The 12,706-nt window shown below is 43.3% G+C and overlaps 1 protein-coding gene across 6 annotated transcripts in view; it reads right to left on the bottom strand.

The window, feature by feature from the left end:
- LOC126198733 (tropomyosin) overlaps window positions 1-12,706 on the bottom strand; it is a 176,120-nt gene that overhangs the window by 80,648 nt on the left and 82,766 nt on the right. For all 6 annotated transcript variants that reach the window (XM_049935267.1, XM_049935266.1, XM_049935261.1 and 3 more), the window contains exon 3: window positions 7,877-8,002. In XM_049935267.1, coding sequence (XP_049791224.1) covers window positions 7,877-8,002 — 126 coding nt within the window. The remainder of the gene's footprint in view (window positions 1-7,876; window positions 8,003-12,706) is intronic.

Below are 12,706 nucleotides of genomic sequence, written 5' to 3'. Positions count from 1 at the left end.
TTCCCAGCGCATTTTCGGCTAGCTTTAGAGTATTTCCGAATGAAGAAAATCGTCAGTAACTCGTCACCTATTTTCTTCTGTGATAACGGCGATGAGAGTTCGCCCGTATTCAAATTTGTCTACTATAAATTTATAAACACATTGCAGAGTAGTCCATTTCGTGTAACTATTGGCGATTTTCTTCTTTAATGGGAAACTTTAAGTGGAGGGATTTTTAAAAATTCAGAAAAATTACGTTAAATGATTCCAGTTGCTCTTACGTTCGCCCTTTGGTCGAGTAGATAAGTAGTAAGAACAAACCTGTAATGTTCGGACACACTATTCGTGTTCTGCTTGACACAGTCAAGTCATTTAAGTATCTACATCTACACATCTACATCTATACTCCGCGAGCCACCTTACGGTGTGTGGCGGAGGGTACTTATTGTACCACTATCTGATCCCCCCTTCCCTGTTCCATTCACGAATTGTGCGTGGGAAGAACGACTGCTTGTAAGTCTCCGTATTTGCTCTAATTTCTCGGATCTTTTCGTTGTGATCATTACGCGAGATATATGTGGGCGGTAGTAATATGTTGCCCATCTCTTCCCGGAATGTGCTCTCTCGTAATTTCGATAATAAACCTCTCCGTATTGCGTAACGCCTTTCTTGAAGTGTCCGCCACTGGAGCTTGTTCAGCATCTCCGTAACGCTCTCGCGCTGACTAAATGTCCCCATGACGAATCGCGCTGCTTTTCGCTGGATCATGTCTATCTCTTCTATTAATCCAACCTGGTAAGGGTCCCATACTGATGAGCAATACTCAAGAATCGGACGAACAAGCGTTTTGTAAGCTACTTCTTTCGTCGATGAGTCACATTTTCTTAGAATTCTTCCTATGAATCTCAACCTGGCGCCTGCTTTTCCCACTATTTGTTTTATGTGATCATTCCACTTCAGATCGCTCCGGATAGTAACTCCTAAGTATTTTACGGTCGTTACCGCTTCCAATGATTTACCACCTATGGCATAATCGTACTGGAATGGATTTCTGCCCCTATGTATGCGCATTATATTACATTTATCTACGTTTAGGGAAAGCTGCCAGCTGTCGCACCATTCATTAATACTCTGCAGGTCTTCCTGGAGTACGTACGAGTCTTCTGATGTTGCTACTTTCTTGTAGACAACCGTGTCATCTGCAAATAGCCTCACGGAGCTACCGATGTTGTCAACTAAGTCATTTATGTATATTGTAAACAATAAAGGTCCTATCACGCTTCCTTGCGGTACTCCCGAAATTACCTCTACATCTGCAGATTTTGAACCGTTAAGAATGACATGTTGTGTTCTTTCTTCTAGGAAATCCTGAATCCAATCACAAACCTGGTCCGATATTCCGTAAGCTCGTATTTTTTTCACTAAACGTAAGTGCGGAACCGTATCAAATGCCTTCCTGAAGTCCAGGAATACGGCATCAATCTGCTCGCCAGTGTCTACGGCACTGTGAATTTCTTGGACAAATAGGGCGAGCTGAGTTTCACATGATCTCTGTTTGCGGAATCCATGTTGGTTATGATGAAGGAGATTTGTATTATCTAAGAACGTCATAATACGAGAACATAAAACATGTTCCATTATTCTACAACAGATTGACGTAAGCGAAATAGGCCTATAATTATTCGCATCTGATTTATGACCCTTCTTGAAAATGGGAACGACCTGCGCTTTCTTCCAGTCGCTAGGTACTTTACGTTCTTCCAGAGATCTACGATAAATTGCTGATAGAAAGGGGGCAAGTTCTTTAGCATAATCACTGTAGAATCTTACGGGTATCTCGTCTGGTCCGGATGCTTTTCCGCTACTAAGTGATAGCAGTTGTTTTTCAATTCCGATATCGTTTATTTCAATATTTTCCATTTTGGCGTCCGTGCGACGGCTGAAGTCAGGGACCGTGTTACGATTTTCCGCAGTGAAACAGTTTCGGAACACTGAATTCAGTATTTCTGCCTTTCTTCGGTCGTCCTCTGTTTCGGTGCCATCGTGGTCAACGAGTGACTGAATAGGGGATTTAGATCCGCTTACCGATTTTACATATGACCAAAACTTTTTAGGGTTCTTGTTTAGATTGTTTGCCAATGTTTTATGTTCGAATTCGTTGAATGCTTCTCTCATTGCTCTCTTTACGCTCTTTTTCGCTTCGTTCAGCTTTTCCTTATCAGCTATGATTCGACTACTCTTAAACCTATGATGAAGCTTTCTTTGTTTCCGTAGTACCTTTCGTACATGATTGTTATACCACGGTGGATCTTTCCCCTCGCTTTGGACCTTAGTCGGTACGAACTTATCTAAGGCGTACTGGACGATGTTTCTGAATTTTTTCCATTTTTGTTCCACATCCTCTTCCTCAGAAATGAACGTTTGATGGTGGTCACTCAGATATTCTGCGATTTGTGCCCTATCGGCGTAATGATGCAAAGCTATATGAAATGGGCCGAACATGTGAACTGTAGTAGCCAAGGCGAATGGTCAATTTCAGTTTATTGCGAGAACTTCGGAACGTTTTGTTCACCTGTAAAGGTGACGGCACACGAGACACTGGTGGGACTTATTCTTCAGTATTAGCGGAGTGTTTGGGATCCGTACCATGTCGGATTGAAGGAAGACATCGAAGAAATTTAGAGAGTGGGTGCTCGATGTCTTATCGGGAGTTTCTAACAACATGCAAGTGTTACGGAGGTGCTTCGGGACCACAAACGGGAATCCCTGGAGGGAAGGTGACTTTTTTTTTTCAAGAAACGCTACTGAGAAAATTTCGAGAATCGGCATTTGAAGCTGACTTCCCAAGGGTGTTACTGCCACCAACATACACTGCGCGCAAGGGCCACGAAGAAAAGATACGAGAAATTAGGGCTCATACAGAGGCATATAGACAGTCGTTTTTCCCTTGCGTGTGGATCAGGAAAGGAACTGACAAGTAGTGGTACAAGGTACCCCCCGCCACGCACCGTACGGTGGCTGGCGGAGCATCTGTGTAGATGTAGATGAAGCAAAGTGTCATAGTCCCCAATGCAAAAGAAAAACGAAATTGCGCCTAAGTTATTTTACCACTTGCAGTTCCAGCGCTCTCACAATTTATTTTAGAAATACAGCCTCCAATGGCCTCAACAATTAAACTACGTGAAAGCTAGTAATTAGTAGAAAAAATTAGGAACAGTGTCTTTCCTTTATTGGGGACCTCATAATTTAGTTTTTAAATGGTAGAACAATCGCCATTTGACTTCTTTATTGTTACTAATATCGGAATTTCGACTTTTGAGCCATTGTCAAGCGCAAGTGGGACATCTCAAACAAAGGTACAAATGGTAAAACGTTCGGCATATCATGATCACATTTGACAAACACGAGTGCATGGACAGTTACCTACTACGATATCAGTGTACATCAAAATATTACAGTTCATAACTGTATGTATAAACTAGACGTCTCGTTTCGAAATATAATAACAAGTACTAAAACAGAGACAAAACGCTTTTGTTTGACTTGTGTATGTAGCTATCCTTCGCTAGCGCCACATCAAGGATGGGGAACAGGTAGTTTATTAGACCTGGAGCTCAATATACAGGGTTTCTCTCTTAAGACCCGTCAGACGCATTTTCTCTCGTCATTTGTGCAATGTGTAGATGGGAGCACGCTCAGGCAAACACAGCTCACCACGCCCTTCATGTGACGCCCGGTACCAACGGCAAACGTCGGTTAGTTTCCCGTTACAAACAAAGCTATTTTTAAAAGCGCAGTTTTACGTACTTATTTCGATACAGTGGTTCCAGATTAATCTAGTTCAAATCAAATGTTCAAATGTGTGTGAAATCTTATGGGACGTAACTGCTAAGGTCATCAGTCCCTAAGCTTAACTACTTAACCTAAATTATCCTAAGGACAAAAACACACACACACACACACACACACACACACACACACACACACACACACACACACACACACACACACACCGAAGCCCGAGGGAGGACTCGAACCTCCGCCGGGACGAGTCGCACAATCCATGGCTGCAGCGCCCTAGACCGCTCGGCTAATCCCGCGCGGCATTAATGTAGTGCGATATTCGTTTTATCGATGTGTATTAACAGCGACAAAACTGGAAGAGCAACCAGTACACTAGCGACTGAGTGGTGCTACTGCTGCATGGCGGTACTAGGCAGCATGGAGCAGGGCGGCATTCGAATCGCTTCTCAATTATTGGTTATTTTCCTGTTTTAGTAGCCGTGTTGACACACATCGATAAAACGAATATTGCCGACCGTTCTATTGAATGGGGACCTTAAACACCGCTTTAAAAATAATTTAGTTTCTAAAGGGAAACAAACCGACACTTTCCATTGACCCCAAGAGTCACATGAGAGACTATGAGCAGTATTTATGTGGGCTGACTAGGTTTGTGTGTTTGGGCGTATGGGCGTATGGGCGCCCAACGTCGAGGTCATCAGCGCCATGACACACATTAAAAGGAACGAATGTGGACAGACCTAATAAAACTGAAGCACACACGCAAAGAAAGCAGGAAAAGAAGGAAAATGCTACATAAGAAAGTAAAACGGAAGGAAAGGGAAAACGTAGCAACAAGAATGCCACAGGAAATTGCCATTGGCTGGCCACTTACATAAAATATGGGCGAGCTTGTCACACAGTGAGCAAATTAAGATCCTCTCCCTAAAATCTTTGTAAAAACGTTTGACGTGGCACAGAACTTTAAAACTTTAACCACATTCGTCCGAGTGTTGCCTAAAAGAGATGGCAGGTCCGCTGGCAAGTCAGCCGCAGCCCGCTGGTCAGAAAATAAAACGCAATCCAATAAAACGTGGCGCACAGTGACCTGGACACCACAACCACCACACACTGGAGGGTCCTCTCGCCGGAGCAGGAAGCCATGCGTCATAGGGCTGTGGCCTATCCGAAGCCGAATGAGGAGAACCTCGTCCCGTCGACGGGGCTGAAAGGAAGTACACCACACACGCGTTGTGGGCTTGACTATACGGAGCTTATTCTCAGTCGCTTCCAGCCACTCATCCTCCCACCGACGCATGACTCGTGAGCTCAACAGCGAGGTGGCTGACTAGGTGTATATTGCAAAAACTAAATTGCAAGTATCCGCCAAATTACCAGAGAAAATGCGCCTGACGACTCCTAGGAGAAAGACGCGGCATACCTGTAGAAGTGAGATACACGTGCGTCCCTGATCTTAAAATTTCATTGCATATATGCATGCTGTTTCAAGATTGAGATTAATTTCATGAAGTTATGTCTTACTTTGGCATTTATGCTTGTTATTGTTTTCAGTTTCTCAGATGCAAGTGATAATCGCTCAAAAGCTGAAACCGCTATAGTGAATATGACTAGAAACATACAGACGAATTGCGGCATTGTGTTTTAAAACTTTAACAGTGGTTTATCATCCGCTAGAGCAAATTTAACAATTCCAGGTGGAGATGGTGGTCCACCTAGTTATCACTGCCTCCTAATCCATTATGTGCATGTTTATTTAGAGAAAATATACCACGAAGACAGAGCATTGTTCAATACATTTGTGGTACGGTACCAACAGCCTTAGTTTTCACCTTCCAGAATATAAAGACACGAAACAAATTGGAACGATGCTGAACCTCGTCCACACGATGACGGAAGCTGTTAATCCTCTCCATGTTGCAGTGCAATGGAATGCACCTCCCCACGTTGAGATGCTGCTTGTCTTCCAGTGCTGGTCCCGCGGACAGAGCTCCGGGGCTCGTCTCCTGTGGATATGTGCAGACAGCCGCGGAGCTACTTGTGCATGACGGGTCCTTCCCAACGACTGTCACGTCATGCAGAAGTAGTTTTGCAACTGTGTACATCGAAATATTCCCGTCACCACAGGCGCCTCCACCAGGACTAGTCAGCATGCTGGCCACCACCAAGAAGAAACAGCAGCCAAGTGTTCAGACAGAGAAGCGACATGCAATATTGCGATAACAGTGCACTAACACACAAACTGCCTGATGCGGGTATGGCATTTGTTCGCAAGTACCTCCTGGGTTGGCGGCACATTATAACGAAAGGTCATTGGTTAGCTCCATCTCTTACTCGCATGTATCTCCAATGAAGTATTACAGAACCTTCAAATGCAGAAGATTTCTCTATTAGGAAAGCAACATTATCCTTACTTTTGTTGGTATTATTTCGTAACTTCGACAGCAGAGCATTTACTATTTCGTGACGCCTAATGGCTTTACTTGCTGAGAGGAAGGGCTGAATTTTAGTCACAGTCTCTTGCTCTTACAGCCTACATGAACCCATTTACACTGAGGTGACCAAAGCCATGGAATAGTGATATGCACATATACATATGATGCTAGCATCGCCTTCACAGAGTGTAAAAGGGAATTACATTGCTGAAGCTGTCATTTGTATTAAGGCGATTCGCGTGAAAAGGTTTCAGACATGCTTATGGACGCACGACTGGAATTAACAGAATTTGAACTCTGAATAGAAGTATGGAACATTCCATTTCGAAAATCGTTAGAGAATTCAATATTCCGAGATCTACATTGTCAAGAGTGTGTCGAGAATAACAGATTTCGGGCATTATCTCTCACCATGGTCTTCACTTAACAACAGAGAGCAGCGTCGTTCGCGTAGAGTTGTCAGAGCTAACAGACAACACTACATGAAATAACCGCAGAAATCAGTGTGGGACGTACGACGGACGTAGCCGTTACAACAGTGCGGCGAAATTTGACGTTAATGGACTATGGCAGCAGACGACCGACGCGAGTGCCTTTGCTGATAGCAGCGTCTGTGCTGGGCTTGTGACCTTACCATTTGGACCCTAGACGACTGGAAAATCGTGGCCTGTTGAGGCGAGTCCAGATTTCGGTTGGTGAAAGTCGATGGAAGTGTTCGAGTGCCTCGAAGCCCCCATGAAGTCATGTTCCCAAGTTGTCAACAAGGCACTGTGCAAGATGGTGGTGGCTCCACAATGGTGTGTTTACATGGGATGGTGTGGGTCTTCTGGTCCAACTGAACCCATGATTGATTGAAAATTACTATGTTCGGCTGCTTGGAGACTATTTGCAGCCATTCATGTTCCCATGACATTGCGCCGTGTCACTAGATCACAGTTGTTCGCTATTGGTTTGGACAACATTCTGAACAATTCAAGCAAATGATTTGGCCACCAGATCGCCCAACATGAATCCCATTTACCATTTATGGGACAATCGGGAGGTCAATTCGTGCACAAAATCATGCACCGCCAACACTTTCGCAATTATGGGCGGCAGTAGTGCCAGAATGGCTCAATATTCCACCAGGGGACTTCCAACGACTTGTCGAGTCTTTGGTACGTCGAGCTGTTGCACTAAACCGGGCTAACGACACTATATTAGGAGATATCCCATGACTTGTTACCTCAGTGTATAACAGTGCTGATCGTCAGTCAAAACCTAGAACTGCTGGGTAAAATTTACAGAATTCATAACCCCTCAAAAAGTCAAGAGTAAGTCCACTCCTCTCGACTTTACCACGGAACTACGGAGTGTCAGTAGAAAACAGTGGAATTATGACGATGTGTCCAGATGGTAGATAGAGGCTACATTGCTTTACGGCTGAATAGAAGACAGCATACATGTACCAAGGGACACTGATATGCAACCTATTTTCTGGAATACTATTAAATTCTAATATAGTTACTACGCCTGTCTTAGTCGTAGCTTTTTTGGAACCGTGCGTGTGAGGTATGGCTGAAGATGTAGGTTAATACTTGGGCGGCAGAAGTGCCGCTCCTGCTGCAATGTGCTGTAGTCGTATGCGTGAGGTTGGGGAGAGAAGCGGTGATGGTACTCACGTTCTGCAGAGCCTTCTCCTTCTCCTCAAGTTTGGCCATCACCTGACCGAGCTGCTCCTGTGTCTGGTCCAAGTCGTTCTCAATGGTCTGGATCTTCTTCTGCAGGGCACGGGCTTCTTCCTCGGCCTACAGCAGAGAGAAACATGCTTAGAGTCTATAACTTCTTGTGTCTCCGAGTTATGAGCGTGAGAAAAGGTTACTCTTGACCAGGGACAACATAAGTAATCGTGATTATTCATCGGATATGGTCGCCTGTGGCGTAGGACCATGTCTGCTGCGTAGCGACTCTAGTTACCGCCTCCAGGAAGCCGCCGTTTCAGCTAGATTTTTCCGTGTGATTGTAAGTTTTCACCGGGACGCCATATAGTGTCACAATTCCAGTTACGAGCCTGTGGTGACAATACTGGTATATCACGATGCATGTACTGATTATAAACAAAGTATGACGACACACTGGTCTCGTCTCGCTCAGACTGCTTTGAGGAAGCAAGTTACTAAACTTAAACGTGCCAGTCTTCTGCAAGCAACTTACTTGTCTAAACGTAATTAATGTTGTAATCTTCAGTCTGAAGACTGGTTTGAAGCAACTCTACATGCTATTCTATCCTGTGGTAGCCTCTATCTCCAAGTAACTACTGCAGTCTACAGCCTCCTGAATCTGCTTCATTTCTTGGTCTCTCTGTACGACTTTTAACCACCCCCCCCCCTCCTCCTCCTCCTCCTCCTCCAGACTGCCCTTCAGTACCAAATTGGTGATCCTTTATGTCTCAGAATGTCGTACCAACCGATACCTTCTGGTGAGGTTGTGCCACAGATTTCTTTTCTTCCCAGTTCTATATTCAGTACTTCCCCCTTCGTTACGAGATCTATCCCTCTAATCTTCTGCATTCTTCTCTAGCATGTAACACTACATTTAAAAAGCTTCTATTCTCTTTTTCTTTATACAGTTTATCGTTCTTGTTTCACTTCCATAAAAAGCTACACTCCATACAAATACTTTCAAAAAAGATTTCCTGACAAATCTATATGTTCAATTTTTCTTCTTCAGAAACATTTTTCTTGCCATTGCCGGTCAACATTTTGTATCCTCTCTACTTCTGCCATCATCAGTTATTTTGCTGCCCAAGTAGCAAAACTCATCAACTACTTTAAGTGTCAGTTCCTGATCTACTTCTTTCAGCATCCCTGCTTTTGTTGTGTTCATCTTATATCCTCCCTTCAGGACACTGTCCATCCCATTCAACTGCTGCTCCAAGTCCTTTGCTGTCTCTGACAGAATTACAATGTCATCGGCAACCCTCAAAGTTTTTATTTCTTCTTCCTGGACTTCAATCCCTACTCCAAAGTTTTCTTTTGTTTCCTTTACTGCTTTCTCAGTGTACAGATTGAATAATGTCGGGAATAGGCGACAACCCTGCGTCACTCCTTTCTCAACCACTGCTTCTCTTTCACTCTTATAGCTGCCATCTCGTATCTGTACAAGTTGTAAATAACCGTTTGCTCCCTGTATTTGACCCCTGCTGTTGAAGAACAGTATTCCAGTCAACATTGTCAAAAGCAATCTCTAAATCTACAAATGCTAGAAACATAGGTTTGCCTTTCCTCTGTCTTCTAAGATAAGTCTTAAGGTCAGTATTGCCTCACGTGTTCCATCATTTCTACGGAATCAGAACTCATTTTCCCCAAGGTCGGATTCTACCAGTTTTTCCATTCGTCTGGTAAAGAATTCGTGTTAGTATTTTTAGCCGTGACTTATTAAACTGATAGTTCGTTAATTTTCACATCTGTCACCTGCTTCCTTTGGGATTGGAATTATTCTTTAAGTCTGAGGGTATTTCTCACCAGATGGTAGAGTTATGTCAGGGCTGGCTCTCCCAAGGCTACCAGTAGTTCTAAAGGAATGTTTTCTGCTCCCAGGGCCTTGTTTCAACAGGTCTTTCAGTGCTCCGTCAAATTCTTTACGCAGTGTCTTATCTCCCAGCTCGTCTTCATCTACGTCCTCTTCCATTTCCATAATATTGTCCTCAAGTACATCGCCCTTGTATGGACCCTCTATATACTCCTTCCACCTTTCTGCTTTCCCTTCTTTGCTTTGGTTTTCCATCTGAGGTCTTTACATTCATACAGATGGTTCTCTTTTCTTCAAAGGTCTCATTTTCCTATAGGCGTTATCTACCTCTCCCCTAGTGATATGTGATTCTAAATCCTTACATTTGTCCTCTGGCCATTCCTGGTTAGCCGTTTTGCACTTCCCGTCTGTCTTATTTGAGACGTTTGTATTCGCTTTCACCTGCTCCATTTACTACATTTTTATATTTTCTCCTTTCATCAGTTACATTTAATATCCCTTGGGTTACTCACGGACCTATACTAGTCATCTTTTTACCTACTCGATCCTCTGTTGCCTTCACTATTTCCTCCCTCAGAGCTACCCGTTGTTCTGCTTTATCCTTTCCCCTATTTTTGTCAATCGTTCCCAATGCCCTCTCTGAAACATTCTACAAACCTCTAGTTCTTTCACTTTATCCAGGTCCCATCTCCTTAAATTCCTACCTTTTTGAAGTTTCTTCAATTTTAACCTATAGTTCATAAACAAATTGTGGTCGGAGCCCGCATGTGCCCATGAAATGTTTTACAATTTAAAATCTGGTTCCTAAATATCCGTTTTACAATTATATAACCAATCTGAATCCTTCGAGTGTCTCCATGTCTCTTCCTGGTATACAAACTTGTTTCATGATTCTTACACCTAGTGCTGGCAATGATTAAATTTATGCAAAATTCTACCAAGTTGCTTCCTCTTTCATTCCTTTCCCTCAGTCCGTATTCGCCCATTATTTTTCCTCCTCTTCCTTTGCCTACTATCGAATTCCAGTCCCTCATGACTACTAAATTTTCGTGCCCTTTTAAACTATCCGAACAGCTTCTTTAATCTCATCATGTATTTCTTCAATCTCTTCATCTGCGTGCTAGTTGGCATATAAACTTTTACTATTGTGATGGGTATGGGCTTCATGCATGTTTTGGCTACAATAATGGGTTCACTATGCTGTTCATAGTAGCTTACCCGTGTTCCTGTTTTCTTATTATCAAACCTACTCCTGCATTACTTATGTTTAGTTTTGTATTTATAACCCTGTATTCACCTGACCAAAAGGCTGTTCTTGCAGCAACCTAACTTCACTAACTCCTATATATCGAACTATAACCTACGCACTTCCCTTTTTAAATTTTCTAACGTACCTGCCCGATTAAGAGATCTGACTTTCCACTCTCCGATCTGTAGAACGGCAGTTTTGTTTCTGGTGATAACGACATCCTCTTGAGTAGTACTCGCTCGGAGGTCCGAATGGGGACCGTTTTACCTCCGGTATATTTTACCCAGGAGGATGCCATCATCATTGAGGCATACAGTAGAGTTGCACGCCCTAGGAAAAAATTACGGCTGTAGTTTCCCCTTGCTTTCGTCCGTTCGCAATACCAGCACAAGAAGGCCGTTTTGGTTGATGTCACGAGGCCAGATCAGTCAATCATCCAGACTGTTTTCAGAATGAGATTTTGACTTTGCAGCGGAGTGTGCGCTGATATGAAACTTTCCTGGCAGATTAAAACTGTGTGCCGGACCGAGACTCGAACTCGGGACCTTTGCCTTACGCGGGCAAGTGCTCTCCCATGTTTTTAATTTTTTTTTAAATTTTGTTCGTTATTGATCGCTGTGTCTGGTCGTTGCGGACATCACAATGACATCCGTTCAAGTTCGTGTGTTGATCCTTCCACTGACCGAGCACGCTGAGCTACCGTGCCGGCTCCATCTGAGCTACTCAAGCACGACCCACACCCCGTCTTCACAGCTTTAATTCCGCCAGTACCGAGTTTTAGTCTCGGTCCGGCACACAGTTTCAATCTGTCAGGGAAGTTCCAATCTGACTGTTGCCCGTGATACTACTGAAAAGGGTGCTGCTCTTCTTCAGGAACCACAAGTTTTTCTGGCATCTCAACAGATCTATCCGTTGCGGTTTCATCTATGGTGCAAGCCTCTCCACCAACGGCAAGGTCCACGGTTCATGAGGGGCTAAACGGCATATGGTACTTCATATTGTGAAATATGTTTATTTATTGTTCAAACCGTTTCTGTCAGATGTAATCTGTTTTCCGAGTTCACACATTTGGCTGAACTGTGGCGCCAAGGAGACAGTTTTTATGTATTTAGCACAGGTACCTGTAGCTGCAAGAGTAACTTTTATGATCATAGCAGCTTGCTAAGGCAAAAGAGAGGAAGAAAACTTGTGTACATGAATGACAGTAATATAAACCAGATGTAAGTATCGCTTGCATTTATGTAAACTCCATTGTAAACCCTCATGGTGTTTGTAACGTAAAGCGTGTGTATGTGTGGTTGTCTCCGCAGTGCAATTTTCACCCCTACAAATGATTAAAATGACCCTGCTATTAACAACCTATATCTATGGATTTTACACAATGAAGTATCTTGTTCTGGTTTGCATTTAAGTTTAGCAAATCAAACAATTATTCCTATCAGGACGTTACTAGAGTGTATTATAATTGGATACTGTGTCTGATTTACCGTCTAAAAACATGTAGAGTGCAAAAAATTGTATAATTATGAAGTACACGATGTCAGATTCTAACCTAAACGTAATTTAGAGATTGTCAGAACACATGTTTGACTTTATTTTGACTGCACCCTTTTATTAGATGGACACAAAGCTGGCTGATCCTGATTAGCGGTGAGCAACAGAAGATAACAAGGTCAGTGGATAAGCAAATGGACCTCAACATAATAACTGAGTTTCTTCCTATCCACCAAAC

Source organism: Schistocerca nitens, chromosome 8 (genome assembly GCF_023898315.1).
Source record: "Schistocerca nitens isolate TAMUIC-IGC-003100 chromosome 8, iqSchNite1.1, whole genome shotgun sequence".
In the NCBI taxonomy this organism is placed as follows: Eukaryota; Metazoa; Arthropoda; class Insecta; order Orthoptera; family Acrididae; genus Schistocerca; species Schistocerca nitens.
Note: the sequence above shows the minus strand (reverse complement) of the source record. Positions and strands in the feature narration are given on the sequence as shown.